Raw genomic sequence first — 15,287 nt, forward strand, 5'->3', positions numbered from 1 at the left:
CCCCCCCCCCCCCCCCCCCCCTGGCCCCCTGCACCGCCCTCCCACCCTTTGGGCGCGCCCGCGTGCTCAGAGGTGTTCCCGCGCCTCCCCTGCGCGCGCAGTGCCGGACCTGACGCACTTTTACGAGCAGCACAAGTCCGTGCAGCCCTACCTGATCAACGACGACATCACAGATGTCGAGCACTACCAGTCCAAGGAGGACCGCTCCAAGCTCGACGGCCTGTACGAGTGCGCCATTACACATATGCCCCCTGGGCCACCCCCCTGCTCCCCCTCCCGACGCGCGACGTCGGCGCGTCGGGAAGCGCCTAGCCCCTGCCGCCCGCCTCGAGCGATCCCGGATCGAATCCCCGTGCACGGCCTCCCCCCCCCCCCCCACCCCCCTTGCAGGTGCGTGCTGTGTGCTTGCTGCACGACTTCCTGCCCGTCGTACTGGTGGAACACCGACAAGTACCTGGGCCCGGCGGTGCTGCTGCAGTCCTACCGGTGGCTCGCCGACTCGCGAGACACCATGAAGGCGGAGCGCCTCAAGTTCCTCGACGACGCCTTCAAGGTCTACCGCTGCCACACCATCATGAACTGCTCCAAGACCTGCCCTAAGCACCTCAACCCGGGCAAGGCGATCGCTCAGATCAAGCTCGAGATGGCCGCGTCGCACTAGCCGCCCGCCACCCTCGTAGAACTGTGATGATGTGGATCGTGTTGTGAAGGAAGAAAGCTCGCGGGGCCGTGCTCGAGCACGGCCCGTTTGCAGCGGCGCCCTTATCGGCTTGTCGCATGTGCGCTGTGCGGGCGGGGTTTTTGCCGGCTGTTGTTCAAAGGCACTGCGCAGCCTGTCGCACCTGCCTTTGATTCAAGAGCCGGAGGACGTACCGATTGCTCGGCTGGTGGAGTCAGAAGTCACGGTTGAGATGAAACGATTTTGCCGTAGGAAAGTTGCGGGGGGCGCTCTTCCTCTTGCGAAACTGCGAAAGAAAGAAAGAAAGAAAGAAAACAGACACGCCAAACGAGGGATGGGACGAGGACAAGGTCCCCACCTGCACGAGCAGGATTTTGGAAGGACGATCAGGGGGACAGGTGGGGCTCTCCTGCTCCTGACAAGGGACACGACAGGCTCGCAGCGCGGTGCGCGGTGGACTCCCACATCCACTGGCGGTCTCATCTCAGTGAAACTGCGACGGACCGTAGCGGCTCCCAGATTTTTTCTTCTTGTCAAGCCCAAGAATGGTCGCACTGGGCATCTTTGGGCTTTGCGCCGCGCTCGTCCCCGCGCGGCCCGCTGCCAGCGGGGCGGTGCGCGCGCGCGGCGTCTTCGCGCCGCGGATGGCCGCCGGCGCCGCCGGCGTGCAGCAGATTGACGGCGTGCGGGTCGGCCCGCCTCCCGACCTGCCCTCGCTGCTGCTGAACAACCGGATCGTCTACGTTGGGGCGCCGCTGGTTCCGTCGGTGACGGAGCTGGTCGTGGCGCAGCTGCTCTTCCTCAACTACGAGACGCGAGAGAAGCCCGTCTACATGTACATCAATTCGGTGGGCTCCGCGGGCGTCGCGTTTGAGACCGAGGCGTTTGCGATCGCTGACACGATGAACTACGTGGGCCCCGAGATCGAGACGATCTGCATCGGCACAGCATTCGGCACGGCGGCGATGCTGCTCGCCAACGGTGTCAAGGGCAAGCGCGCCTGCCTGCCGAACGCCTCCATCATGCTCTCGCAGCCGCGCTCGCAGGCGCGTGGACAGGCGTCTGACATCAAGATCAAGGCGACCGAAGTGCTCAAGGCGCGCAACGCGATCAACGAGCTGCTCGCGGAGAAGACGGGACAGCCGCTCGAGAAGATCACCGCCGACTCGATGCGCACAAAGTACCTCGAGCCCGACCAGGCCGTGTCGTACGGGCTGATAGACAAGGTTCTGCGCTCGGAGAACGACCTGCCGCAGAAGCCAACGTTTCTCGGCCAGCTCTGAGGCAGGGCTCGGGTGGGGCGAGCCGGCCTCGCGATGGAGTCGGCCTCGCGATGGATTGCAGTCGCGCAAACGAGCGAGGCGGCGGCCCAGCGCTTCGTTGACGGTGTCCGGTGTGCAACGACATCGTGCAGCGTGTGTGCACCGTGACGCTCGCGGCTCAGTGGTCAGTGCGAAGTGGAATTCGTTGGCCCCTTGTACTTATTGCATCTGATTGAAAACACGACGATCCCTCAACGTGCCCTGCTCCACCTCCTCCTCCAGCCTCCACTGACCCCTGTGTGACCACACCCTGTGAGTAGCGCCCACTGTGTGCACACACTTCTCACTTGTCCGCACCGCCCTGACCCACACCGCTGGCGAGAGCGGTCTGCTGTCCCTTCGGCCTTCGCGCGTGTTTTGCATTCTCTCTACAAACACGGATATCCCAGGCCGCAGTCCGCACGGTCTGGACTCCGTCTCGAAGCGTCGGACTCTGTCTCGGCTCTCGCTCCCACCGACAGTCATCGCAACAGAGAACAGACAACAGTCAGACGAGGTGCACGGCACAAGTCTGTCTCTGTCTCGCTCTATACTCTCACCCTCAACACAGCATGCGTTTCGTGCATGCGGCCATGCAGAAGGTTCAACGTCCTCAGGTCCCAGAGGTCTGACTCATAGTCACACGAGCTGAGCGCTGCGGCGGCTAGCGGCCGCCCACGTTGAAGGGGTGCTGCTCGAGGAACACGGCGGGCAGCTGCGGCAGCGGCGCCTCGACTCGGGCCGGCGCAGGCTCGAGCTCAATGCCCATCTCTGCCTACCGGCAGGATCGCGGAAAGCTCAGGGAACGTTCGCGGCCAGCCTGAAACCCGATGCCCGTCGCTGCCGCCGCCGCCGCCTCCGCCTGAGCGGCCTCGCGCTGCGCTGCCTCCTTGGCGCGGTGCTCCTGCGAGGCGCGGAGAGTCGCGAGGCTTGCATCGAGACACCGCGTCCCGGCCCCTCCCCTTCTCTTCCGGCGCGCGAGGCGCTCTCGATCGTCTGCCGCGGCCGCGCGCGTCCCTCTGCCGCACTCTCGGCCGCACAGACTTACCGCGTCTCTCTGCCGCACTCTCTGCCGCACTCTCTGCCGCACTCTCTGGGATGCCTCGCCTTGAGCAGCCTCCGCTCCGCCTCCTCGCGCAGCTGCGTCGGCGACTTCGGCCGGAGCGCCTCGATCTGCGGCGTCGTGCCGAGCAAGTGGTTCGGCAGCGACTGCGCAGGCTCGTCCTCGAAGCAGCGGCTCTCGTGGGACCCCTCAAAATGCCTTCGGGAGGGCGGAGACAAGGCTCCGAAGAGGGTCCGAGAGAGGATAGCGGCTCTCGCGGTGCGTGTCGGACTGCCTCGCCCACTCCTCCACCTCGAGGCTCGACGAGGAGAGCCCCTTGCCCAGCGTCAGCCAGCCGCGCCGCAAGTTGTGGTCCTCGCCTACGGCCGTTCACAGCACACTCACTCACTGAGGAGCTCGAGTGGTCGAGTGAGGAAGCAGCCAAGCTGGTCGTCGCCTACGGGCGCAGGTCAGGACTCGGCGCACCGCTGCCGTCCCAGGGCAGGGCAGTGCGAGATATGGGAGGTATGGGGAGATATGCACCGCTGCCGTCCCAGGGCAGGGCAGTGCGAGATGCGAGCCAAGGGGAAGCGCAAGCGAGGGGGGAGGCGCAAGACGAGGAGAGGTGCCAAGGCGAGGGGGAGGCGCAGGCGAGGGGGTTCGGTGCAGGGGAAATGGGGGGGGGGAGGGGGGAGAGGGGCGGTGTGAGAAGGGGGCGGCGTCGCCGAAGAGCTCGAGCCGCCGCCGGCCATTGGAGAAGTGCTCGATGATGGCGTAGAGCTCGGTCGGCTTCTCGGTGGAGCCGTACGGCGGCTCCTAGACTTGAGCTGGCTCGTCGTCACCCGTTAGAGCGGCCCCCCTCTCGGTGGACCCGCAAGGGGAGCTCCTACGGAGGAAAGCTCCGAGAGGCTTCCGGGGAGCCTCGCGGCGGCGGCTCCGCCGAGGTGGTTGGCGGCGGCGCCTCGCTCAGCATCACGTGAGATATGGGGAGATATGGGGAGATACGAGGAGATATGGGGAGATATGCGGAGATATGCGGAGATATGGGGAGATATGCGGCGCCTCGCTCAGCATCACGTCCGTGTCGACATTAGCGTGGATGATGTGCCTGACAGGGAGGTCGAGTCGACTCAACCGAGCTGCATGGGTGGGCGCCTGCCGACTCCGGGCTGATTGAGCTCGCTGAGCTGAATGTAGCGAGGGCGTGTGTGTCTGCCGGCGCCCGGGGGAGAGTGGGCGGCGGGGCGCGGGGAGGGTGCGGGTGCAGGGGGAGGGTGTGGGTGCGCGTGTCGGTGCGCCCGTCGTAGTTGCGGCGGACGGTGCCCTTGATGCCGACGAGGCAGTGCTCCTGCAGGGAGAGAAGGGAGGGGGAGGAGGGGAAGGGAGAAAAGGGAGAGGGAGAGAGGGGCGGGGTGAGGGCGGGCGAGGAGACGGGCGGCGGAAGAGGGCGGGCGGCGGAAGAGGGCGGGCGGGGGCGTGGCAGGCTCGCCGTGGTCGGCGTGACGACCGAGTCGGGCAGGAAGTGCGTGTTGCGGCCGGTCGCGCGGTTCGACTTGACCCACGAGATGTCTTCACACCTGCCGACCCAGGAGATGTCTGAGATGTCACACCTGCAGGCTTGGCCCACAGGATGTCTTCACACCTGCCGACAGGTGCAAGGCGCAGTGCTCAGCGGTGCGTGACTGCCCGGCACGGCCTCGCGGGGTGAGAGAGGCGCTCGCGCCGGCGGAAGCCCCATTTGCGCAGGCAGGCGCGACCCCACTGCAAGGAGACGCCCGAGCCGCTCCAGAGGAAGCAGAACGAGGGCGTCTCGGTGATGGCCTCGATCCGCAGGTTCATCACCTCCTGCGGAGTCCACACCTCGTCTTCGTCGCCCTCCATGAGCGCGCCCGCGGCCGCCTTGCGGCGCCGGTACTCCTCCCACGGCGGGTCGATCAGCACGACGTCAAACTTCGTGCCCAGCTCCGTGAGGTCGAAGGTTCGCAGGTCGACCTGCCGGCACGCCGGCGGCGTCGCCCGCTCGGCGATGAGCGCGTCCTTGAGGTCGACCAGCTCCTTGAGCTTCGGGTACTCCTGAAAGCGCTCCTCGACATCCGAGTCGCGAATGAAGTTTGCTGGCCTCAAGCCGGTGTCGACAAAGTGCTGAGCGTAGTCGTTCTTGGCCCGATCAAAGCGTCCGCCCCACCTCCCGCCTCCGCGGCCGCCTTTGCCGCGACCGCGACCGTAGGGCCCTGGCCTCGAGGAGGAGCCGTGCCCTTGTCGAGGAGACGGACCGCTCATGTTGCCAACGACGTGCGAGCCGAGTGCTGCAGCGGCTGAGTCGGCAGTGCTCGGCTCGAGCGAGACAGGACGCCGCCCGCGCCGCGAACGTTTCTTTCATTTATGAAAAAGGTTTTCTTTCTTTGATAGTTGAGAAGCGAAATTTAAGAATTCTTCATAGCGGGTCAGCAAGCCCTAAAACGGCGGGAGGGGTAGGGCTATATCGATAGAGCTAGAGGGCTCAACCACCCCTCCACCCCTCCACCCTCCACCCCTCCACCCTCCCGGAGCGAGAGGGGTCCGTCCTCGAGCCCTCCCACTTCCACCCCTCCGACCGGAGGGCTCGCCAGCCCACAGGGCTGGAGGGGTCCCCGTCGGATCGGCGTCGGGAGGGCTCCACAGGGTCCCATAGGGCTAGCGCGCTGGGAGGGTGGAGCGGTCCACCGGGGAGAGGGGTCAGGAGGGCTGGGCGAGGCGGGAGGGGTTGTGGGGTCCAGGAGGGCTCGCCGCCCCCCCGAGCTCGGGTGATAGGCAAGAGGGCTCGGGCGCCGGGAGGGCTCGGAGGGACGGTCGGACAAAGGGAGGATCTTCGTGGCGGGAGGGCTCGAGAGGGGTCGGAAGGGCCTCCGGGAGGGGTCGCAAAAAAAGAATGGCGCGGATCTTCCGAGAGTGCCCGCCACGAGGCCGAGAGGGCTAGAGGGGTGTGTAGGGCTGGAGGGCTGCAGGCCTGCTGAATCCGCCCATGGACGAGGATCAACCGGTGACGGCGCCCGTGATCGAGGGACTGGGGACGGCGAATGAGCTGGTCTCTGAGCTTCGGGACGGCGAGTCGCAGCCATCCGGGCCGAGCCCGCTGCCGAGCGGAGCGGAGGTTCCAGAGAAGCCGGGCCTCACGCAAGCAGTGGAGCAGGGCTGCTACGACGCGGTCCGTGAGGTCGTCCAGGATTTGATGATCAGCTTGACGGAACAGCTTTCAACGGAGGCTGTCGCCAAGGAGACGGAGGCGGCTTGGCAGCAGCTGGCTGATGACGGCGACGTGCTCGCCATGCAGTTCGCGCACATCGCAAGCGCTGTCCAAGGCGTGCCCATATCGGCGGTTGCGACCGTTGTGGAGGCGTCGGCCGAGGCGCTCTTGCGCGCCGTCAACATGGTTGTTTCCACCTCCGCCAATGGCGAGAAGCGCACTCCTTTCTCTGCCTTCTCGTCGTGCTATCGGTCTGTGGTTGCAGGGTGCGTCACACTCCACTCTCATTTCCTCACACACACACATTGCAGTCACTCGTAAGCATGTGACACAGGACCGGATCGGCCAAGTCTCTGATCTTCAAGGCGATCGCCCCGCAAGCCCTTGTCCCGAACGTCGTAGCCGAGGTTCTGCGGCCTGAGCACGGGCAGACGGAGGCGCCCGCCGCGCTCCGGGAGGCGATCAACTATCACCCGCGCGAGACAAACGGCGACCTCAAGGGCTTGATGACGGCCGGCACCGCCTCCTGTGCGCTTCTCATTGAGCACCACCCTTCCTCCCTCTTCGCCACCCACTCGTTGCTGCGTGCCTGCGCTCTTAGGCGTCATGAACAAGCTCGTCGCTCACCCAGATCTGTGGCGCCTCCTTATGTCCGTCCCTGAGGGCCAGGAGTGGGTTGCCAACATCGAAAAGTCGAGCTCGCCGGCCGAGCTCTCCGCCTGGACCAAGTTTTGGGACGCCGGCGAGGAGGTCGCCAAGGGCACCGGTGTCACCGACATCAAGCGCATGCACTTTATGATGTCGCTGCTGCTCATGACGCAGCACGAGTCGGTCTTGCGCATGGCTAAGATGGAGGACAAGAACAAGAACGGCCTCTTCGGCCGTTTCCTCATCACCTTCTACGAGAAGAACGCCTTCGACTTCTCCTCCATTCTCGGTGCCGACTACAAGGACCTGCTGTCGGACGAGGGCAAGCAGAAAATGGCGCCGCTGATCGGCGCGCTCACGGAGCGGGCGATGAAGCTCCTCATGGCGGCGTGGGTTGCGGACGAGTTCCCGCCGCTCTCGGTCCTCTCAGCGTATCAGGAGCAGACGCGCGACACGGCTGCGCGGCGGGCCGAGGCGGCGGCTGCGCAGCGGGCCGAGGCGGCGGGCGAGGAGGGCGAGGAGGGCGAGGAGGCGGCGCAGGCCAGCGAGGAGGACGAGGAGCCGACCGCGTCGCAGCTCTCTGCGGCGGGGGCTGACTACAGCGTCCTCAACTACGCGGACATCAACAATGGCACAGGCGTGCAGGGGGTGGACCGGGCGCCGCTCTCGGAGGAGGGGCAGGAGGAGGAGGGCGAGGACACCGTCCCCCCTCCGAGCCTCACCTCCTCCGGCCGGTCGTCGTTGGGCTCCTCGCGCCGCTCGTCGTTGGGCGCCGCCGACGGTGCGCCGCCGCCGCAGGAGTCGATGGAGATGCAGAGGAAGCGGTTCGCGACGGAGACATCGACCATGATGCCGGACGTTCCCGGTGGCGCGCACGCCCTCCTCGTCGCCGCACTCGAGTGCTACGACAACGAGTACATGCGGCAGAGCAGCGGCCCCGACGGGCCAGGCAAGGCCGGCTACGTGGCCGCCGCAGGCAAGGGTGGCACACACATGCTGCGCCGCTGCCCCACGTTGGCCCGTCTCCGCAAGGGCGCGGAGCTCCTTTCGATGCTTCAGGGCGTCCGCCGCATGCCTATCGTCGACTCCGACGGCGGCCCGCTCTTCCTCAAAAAGCTGATCGCGGCCATGCAGGAGCGCAAAGACCTCAAGCTCGGCTGCGACTATCTCGCCGGGGACCCCAACGGCGCTGGGCTTGTGGCCACCGTCGACCGGGCGTCCACGTACCTCGCCTTCATCACCGGGCAGTTGCTTCTCAAGTCGAGCTACGCCGCCGTGGTCGCGGGCAAGGACGTGCTGCCTCCGGTCGCCAACGTGCCGTCGGTCGTGGCCGTGCCGACGTCGGCAGCGGAGGCGGGCGGACAGGGGTCCGCCGGCCGGACGCCTGGCCCCGCCACCGACATGCTGGGGCGCGCTCGCAAGATCATGGTCACCGACAGCTTTTTCGTCACGCCGAGCGAGTTGCCCAAGCACTGCACCCTCGAGCAGTTTCGCGAGGCGGCCGAGCACCTCGAGAGCAACGGGCTCGCGCTCCTCTTCTCTGAGGTGATTGGCTTTGGGCCGGCGCAGAACATGGTCACGCTCCTAGGACATGGCACCATGATCCGCACCGGCTGCAAGGTCACCTTCGTCGTCAAGATGCTGTCCTACGTGGGCTGCGACGAGAGCCTCGCGCGGGCGCATCTCTCTGCCGCCGAGGCCAGCGACTACGACGCGCTTCTGCACCAGTCGACCGGCGTCGCTCGCACGGCCAAGGAGAAGATGCTTCGGCTGCTCACTTACATGGCCTCGGTGGCGGCGCTGGCTGGACGGCTCGACACGCTCGCCGAGCCGGGCGCCATCCGATCGGCGGCGCTCACGGCGTACCAGTTCTCGGGCGGCTCCCTCTCTGCGCTGACCACCGCCGCGCAGAAGCTGACGCAGCGCAACCTCGACGGGAAAAAAAGGCGGGCGCTGCTGGAGGCCAAGGCGAAGAACGAGGCGCTGGACCGGGTCCTAGGCGACGCCTCGGAGCTCAAGAAGCTGCACGAGGCCACGCTCCAGGCCGCGCAACGCCTGCGGCTCGCTGCCACCTCACATACCCGCCAATCCCGCCCACCTCGCCAGCCCGCCGCTCCCATGTCTCCACGTCCCCAGCAGTGCCCGCAAACTCAGCCCTGATGCGCCCTCTCAGCTGGCCATCCTCACCAAGAAGAAGCTCGAGCCGGCCAAGTACTCGAGCCTGGAGCTGCTCCCGCACGTTGAGGTGCCCTCTGAGCCGGCGGGGCCCACCACCTCTACGGATGATTCCTCTGGCAAGCGGGCCAAGGCTGCTGGGGACGACGACGACTTCACGTAGTTCTGCGTCAGCCTGCGCTGCCCGGGCGGGTGCGGTCTCGGCGCTCGCCGGCGCGTCCTCGCGCCGCCAACCAGCGTCCTCCTCAGGCGACAGGAAGCTGGGCGGAGCAACCCCGTTTTGGCGCGGGGCGACGGCTTTGGGTGGAGTCTAGTCGGCGGCGTTGTGTGTGGTGCTCTCCGAACGGACTCTGCCGGGGTCTTGGGTTTGGAGAGAGAGAGTGGGAAGTGGCGAAAGAGGCGATGAGTGGCGGCCGCGGCGGTGTATATGAGGTGGAGCGACCACCCACATGAACACGTCTTTACATGAAATGGCGTTACATGACATTTGCAAGCACATCCCGCCGACGAATCAGAGAGAGAGAGGTTTTTAGCAATACCAGAGAATTAGATTTTTCCCTTGATTTTCCGCCGCTCTTTTCCGTGTCAAGGCGGGAGCGACACATTTTCTGCTGCGAAGCTAAACTCTTCTCGGACGGACGAAAGGAGTCTCGCCTGTCCTCCCTGCCGAAGAGGAGAGCAGACACAGGCGATTCAAAGGTCGCTGCTCCCTGAGACGGCACAGTCTGGCCGCAGCGACGCGTGCCGCGAGCGAGAGGCTGACTCGGAAGACACAGTCGAGGGCTTATGTCGGCAAGCAGTCGGCGGCACTATCGAGTGGCTAAAGTGGCTGAAGGCCAAAGCCGCTGCTCCAGGGCGTCGAACGCGCGTCGAGCCGCAGCGGCATCCGACCGATGGTGATGCTCGGCGGCGCCGGTGGCGCCTACAGAGACTTCTTCCACCCGGAGAATGACGACGCCCTCTCGGTGCGAGCACTCTGTGATCAGACCGCTGAGCTCGGTGCGATGCTCTATAGCTCGATGCTGCGACGCTGCGGCGTACGGTCACCGATGCTGATAGCTGAGGCAAGGTACCGAAGCCGAAGTGTCCGGCGCAAAGTTGCGGATTTGCAGTAGGGCCTGCTTTGTACCACTGCGCGGTTTAGCAGGAGTGCCGCGAGATTGAGAGAGCACTCCCAGCACTCCAAGCACTGCAGAAGGATTTGGGCGCTCTCGTAACGGGTTTGTGTGTTAATGACACATTCCTGGTCAGACATAAACAAAGTTTTACGCGGTACAAAGAACGACACCGTGACCGGGAGCGGAGCTTTCAACTCACACGCACACACTCTCTCGGGCGCGTGCCCTCGCCAGAGACGCCATACTCGCGTGTCACGCGTCGGTCACTTGCTGCGCTTCTTCGCCTGCGCCTGCTTGCGGCGCTCGCGGAGCACTGCGCGGCGCTCTGACGCGGCCTTGACCCGCTTGCGCCGCCACTGCATGTACTGCTCCTCGTGCTTCTGGCGCCAAGCTTGGTATGTGGCGGACTCCAGGTCGTACGCCCGCTTGCCGCTCAGCAGCAGCCGAGCGAGCTCGTCACGCTCCTTTGGCCCAATTACCGTGGCGTCCGCCAGGCCGTACGCCGCGCGCATGCGGCGCACCTCGATGATCGGCTCCTCCATGCAGTCCTACAGTACGCGGCACGAGGGCAAAGGGGGTTGGTCGGGCGGTTACGAGACTGGAGCGTTAGGCATGGGAGAGGGTGCGCGAACCGTGCGGATGGTCCGCTCGTTCTTGAGCCACACCATACGGTGTACAAAGAAGGTGGCGTTCGAGATGGCCATCTCGTTGATGATGTGCTTGAGCAGGCCCAGCCAGGCCGCTGCTGCAACTTAAAGTTGCGTTCGCCGCATTTTTACTTGTACACTCCAGCTATCGGTGCTGGATGGAGCACTTGGAGCGCGGTTCGTACCCTGATGGTGGGTGTGCAGCATCACACCTGAGAACTGCGTCCTTTCAACCATGCGAGGAGGGGGCGTGACATACGCCGAGTTGGCCGTGTCACCATCTCCGACGGTGGAGTCGCGCCAGACTCCGCGGTGCTCAAGACTGTGCAGCTTCATGCCGGCGGCCCTCCTCACGTCCCTGGCCCTCGGGCAAATGGTCGCTAGCGGCGGCGACTTCCTGACGCGCAACGGATTCGCGACTCTCGTGCGCGCCCCACCTGTCCCTGCTTCCCCAGGAGGCGTCGCCACCACACGTCGCGGGATAGCCTCGGCCGCACCGCACGAAGAGGGGATAGCCTCGGCGGCACCGCCATGGCGCGGGATAGCCTCGGCCGCACCGCGCTGATTCACGGCATAATCGCGGATGTGAGGGCGTGACGCTCGCCAAAGACTGTTTGTGATGATGCCGCAGGGACCCCGCCCCGAGTTCCTCGTTGCGACCATGCGCTCGTCTTCCACGATCAAGCACGACCTCGAGCAGTGCCTCAAGCAGCCTCCGTCCTTTTTCGAGCAGCACACCTTTAGCATCGGCCACCGCGGTGCGTGCATGCAGTTCCCAGAGCACACGGCTGAGTCATACGTGGCGGCGGCGGCAACCGGGGCCGGCATCATCGAGTGCGATGTGGCGGTGACCAAGGACGGCGAGCTCGTGTGCCGCCATTCGCAGTGCGACCTCCACACCACCACCAACATCCTGCTCACCTCGCTCGCTGACAAGTGCACGGAGCCCTTCAAGCCCGCAGATCCTGACAGCGGCACTGGTGCTTCGGCTAAGTGCTGCACGTCAGACATCACCCTCGCGGAGTACAAGACACTGTGCGGCAAGATGGACGGAATGGATTCGACGGCCACGACCGCCGACGAGTACGTCAAGGGGACCGCCGCCTGGCGAACCGACCTCTACTCCACCTGCGGAACCGTCGTCTCTCACGCGGAGTCCGTGGAGCTCATCAAGAGCCATGGCGCGCTCTTCACGCCCGAGCTCAAGGCTTACACGCCGGGCGCGCGCCGGGCCCCCGAGATATGTAGGATTGGGCTGCTGCGGGACGCACGCTTGAGTTCCGCCCTGCTGCAGGCGTCGGCATGCCTGCCTACAACACGATCCGCCAGAAGCTCATGGATGAGTACACGAGTGCGGGCGTGGCGCCGTCGGATGTCTGGCTGCAGTCGTTTGTGGAGCAGGATGTGATGTACTGGCTGGCGGCCTCGCCCGCTGGCTTTGGCCCGCAGGCGGTGATGCTCGACAACAACTACACGGACGGCACGGCAGGCGGCTTGATCGACGCCTTTGACAGGCTCTCGTCGGCCGGCGTGAAAATCCTGGCGCCTCCGATGCAGATGCTCGTCAAGGTTGGTGCTTGACGGGCTGCGGCCCCTTTTCTCCCCTGCTCCCCTCACGGAGAGTGCTCCTCCCCCGGCACGCACCGCAGGTGGAGGCAGGCGAGTACCTCCCGTCAAACTACGCGATGGCGGCCAAAGCCAAGGGCTTCGAGCTGATCACTTGGACGCTCGAGCGGTCGGGTCCGCTCGTGTCGGGCGGCGGCTGGTGCGTGAGTGTGCTGCGTGAGATCGCCCGTGATCGAACACAATAAGGAAGCTACTCACCCCCCTCGGTACAACCATGCACTCTCATACGCATATTTCCGAACAGGTACTACGGCACCTCGAACGACCACACCAAGGTGGACGGCGACATGCTCGACCTCACGCACACGCTCGCCACAAAGGTCGGCGTGGTACACACAATCCGAACTTCTGTGAGTGGCGCCCCAACAGACATTGCGCTAAGCTTCCGCCCTCCGCTGTAGCTCGGCATCTTCAGCGACTGGCCAGCCACGACCACGTTCTACGCAAACTGCATGCTCAAGCCTCGCATCTCGATCGGCGAAGCGTGCGACCCTCTTCGCCCGGCTTGCGCCTCCGGACTCGCTTGCCTCCCGAAGCCGCACTCGCGCCGCAAGCTCATGTTCGCCTCGACGGACAAGTGCGCCGCGGACTATACGTGCATGTGAGCCTTCGCGAGGCCGCGTGCAAGCGTGGATCCGCGGAATGCGGGAGCCCAAGCGCGGATCCGCGGAATGCGGGAGCCGGCCCTCAAGGCTGGGCCCCCACCTAGTCGCGACAAGTGGTGCGCTAGTCGCACTCCCCTTTCTAGCGTGATCCACGGACTCAACACAAGCCGCAGGCTTCGCAAGACGGTGTCCGGCGGGTTGGTGAACTGTATAAGTGCGTGTACATATGGAGAGAGACAACATCGACAACCAACACGCCCGTCGCCCGAACGTAAGTTCGGCTGAGTTGACGATGCATGTGTGCAGCGCTCCGGCTCAGCCGAGCCAGCCGCCGTACGAGTATGTGTCCCCGCCACCCTGCTCGCTCCTGACTCTGTTCTCGAGCAAGCGAGCGGCGGGGCTAGCCACGCCCTGTTGCACAGCTGTCGACGTCGCTCCGGCAACCGCGGACGCCGCGGACGCCGTTCCACCTGGCACCTCCGCCGAGAGAGGCGCGGACGGCTACCTCGCTCCTCGGGCTCCGCATACGCGATCTGCATCGCGCTGCCCGTGCCCCGCCCCACCACACCGACCCTGAGGTCGAGAGAGATGTCGAGCCCCACTGTCACTGCGCCCTTTGCGAGCAGCTCGAGGAGTAGCGTGTTGAGGGTGGTGGCGGGTGCGCGCAGAACGATCGGGAAGGCGCGGTCCGACGGGCGGCGCGAGAAGGCCGCGAGTGCGAGCGGCGGGTCGAGCCGCGGCATCGTGACGGAGCCAACCTTGGAGCCGCCGTAGACGATGCCTATCGAGATTGCCTGGACCGAAGCCGAGACGTTGAACGGGTTGGATACGCGGCAGGCCGCGGAGGCGTGGACGACTGCGTCGCCCCACGGGTTGACCAGCTTGCTCGTCACCAAGCCAGTGAGCGCCTGCGGGACGTCCAGCGACATTGCGATCTCGTCGAAAAAGTGCGCGCCGCCTGGGCGGCCTGGAAGCGACGTGTCGAGGCGCAGAGACGAGAGCGCGGCATCAAACAGCGGCTCGCTGGCGGCGGTGATGACAGCGGTCAACCCTGTCGACGCCCTGCCCGACACGTAGTCATGGAGCACCGCGCGAAACGCATCCGACTCCTCGTCGGGGACGGCGAGATGCCCAGTAAGCGAGAGTGAAGTGACTCCTCTCCGCATGCTGACGGGTCCGACCGTCGACACCTTTGCGAAGGCCGTGCCGTCGCTTGTCAGGATGGAGAAGTCGAGCACGCCGATGGACAGGAGTTGGAAGGACGACGGGTTCCGGATGCGCACCCCCATCGAAAGCGCGACGGTGGCGTTGCCTTGGTTTGGCTGAAGCTCGAACGAGTCGATCAGAGGGTCGAGTCCCCCCGCGCCTCTGAGGTGTAGCCGTTTCACAAGCGAGAGCTGGCGGAAGTGGCCGAGCAGCGGCACATGCACGTCCACCCATCCAGCCACGTCGAGCTCGAGCTCCGACTCCTGCACCACCGCAGCGCTCAGGGCCTGGAGTGGACCGAGCCCGAGCGGCACAGCCATTGGGCCGGCGATGGTGATTGGCACCGCACCGCCTCTGTCGAGCGAAATCCGACCCACCTCCAGCCGGCCCACCACCCCACCACCGTGCACGACGTCGAGGCTGGCAGAAGTTATGCTGCAGCCCACAGGAAGAGGAATCAGGTCGAGAACGCCTGTCGCCTCGACGAGCAGCGAGCTTCCGTCGCCAGCCGCGAGGCTGAAGGTTTCCAGCTTCAGCACGGAATTGCCAACGACGGTCTGCACAGCCGCCCTCGCAATCACCAGCACAAATACGAGGGCGATGAAAGCGAGGCACAACTGAGTCCGGCGACGAAAGCGAGGCACGGCTGGCTGCGGGTGTTGGTCGTTTGTGTCAGCAGGTCTGTTGTGGGTCCGTTTCTTCGCGAGCGGCGAGCTACAGGCGACGGCGACTGGCAGAACATCATGCGACTCAGCCCGCGGCATGATGTCGGACGCGCATAAGGAGAGGAGTCGCTGCAAGGACAGACTGTTTTCTGTGATCATCGCTCGGCTGAGGCGGGCAGCGCGCGGAGCTGGTTGCTGCACACGTCGAGCTCCTGCAGACCAGCCAGTCAGTCAGCGCCCAGTCCAGAGCGGGGCCTTGGTTCCTTCTTCCGCCGTGACTTTTGAATTGACGCGACCTTCAAGTTATTTGACGGAATTACCTCGCATTCATTCAAGAAATTTTCAGTGTACG

General features: G+C 65.4%; 5 protein-coding genes across 5 annotated transcripts in view; 4 read left to right on the forward strand and 1 right to left on the reverse strand.

Annotated features, from left to right (window-relative positions):
- The window catches only part of EMIHUDRAFT_415062 (succinate dehydrogenase iron-sulfur subunit, subunit B), a 1,561-nt gene extending 680 nt beyond the window's left edge, over window positions 1–881 (forward strand). Inside the window, exons 2-3 of the mRNA XM_005787717.1 lie at window positions 102–228; window positions 391–881. Of these exons, the coding sequence (XP_005787774.1) occupies window positions 102–228; window positions 391–661 (398 nt within the window). The 3' untranslated portion in view covers window positions 662–881. The remainder of the gene's footprint in view (window positions 1–101; window positions 229–390) is intronic.
- Window positions 882–1,323: 442 nt separating this feature from the next.
- On the forward strand, window positions 1,324–1,962 carry EMIHUDRAFT_63216 (putative endopeptidase Clp; the record flags this gene model as incomplete). The annotated part of the gene is made up of 1 exon (XM_005787718.1): window positions 1,324–1,962. One exon carries the CDS (start codon window positions 1,324–1,326, stop codon window positions 1,960–1,962), a length of 639 nt encoding a protein of 212 aa, XP_005787775.1.
- Window positions 1,963–3,024: 1,062 nt separating this feature from the next.
- Window positions 3,025–5,222, reverse strand: EMIHUDRAFT_449178 (hypothetical protein; the record flags this gene model as incomplete). The annotated part of the gene is made up of 7 exons (XM_005787719.1): window positions 4,746–5,222; window positions 4,512–4,599; window positions 4,321–4,370; window positions 4,085–4,130; window positions 3,748–3,838; window positions 3,315–3,402; window positions 3,025–3,241 (listed from the first exon to the last, which is right to left on the reverse strand). The coding sequence occupies exons 1-7, from the start codon at window positions 4,901–4,903 to the stop codon at window positions 3,025–3,027; spliced, it is 738 nt and encodes a 245-aa protein (XP_005787776.1). The 5' UTR covers window positions 4,904–5,222.
- An 801-nt stretch (window positions 5,223–6,023) lies between these two features.
- On the forward strand, window positions 6,024–9,231 carry EMIHUDRAFT_98384 (hypothetical protein; the record flags this gene model as incomplete). The annotated part of the gene is made up of 4 exons (XM_005787720.1): window positions 6,024–6,511; window positions 6,580–6,773; window positions 6,847–8,885; window positions 9,067–9,231. The coding sequence occupies 4 exons, from the start codon at window positions 6,024–6,026 to the stop codon at window positions 9,229–9,231; spliced, it is 2,886 nt and encodes a 961-aa protein (XP_005787777.1).
- A 1,912-nt stretch (window positions 9,232–11,143) lies between these two features.
- EMIHUDRAFT_433779 (hypothetical protein) lies at window positions 11,144–15,200 on the forward strand. The gene is made up of 6 exons (XM_005787721.1): window positions 11,144–11,257; window positions 11,465–12,053; window positions 12,128–12,402; window positions 12,483–12,598; window positions 12,704–12,788; window positions 12,861–15,200. Exons 1-6 carry the CDS (start codon window positions 11,168–11,170, stop codon window positions 13,062–13,064), a joined length of 1,359 nt encoding a protein of 452 aa, XP_005787778.1. The 5' UTR covers window positions 11,144–11,167; the 3' UTR covers window positions 13,065–15,200.
- The last annotated feature ends 87 nt before the right edge of the window (window positions 15,201–15,287 follow it).

Source organism: Emiliania huxleyi (genome assembly GCF_000372725.1).
Source record: "Emiliania huxleyi CCMP1516 chromosome Unknown EMIHUscaffold_14, whole genome shotgun sequence".
NCBI classification, from domain to species: domain Eukaryota; phylum Haptophyta; order Isochrysidales; family Noelaerhabdaceae; genus Emiliania; species Emiliania huxleyi.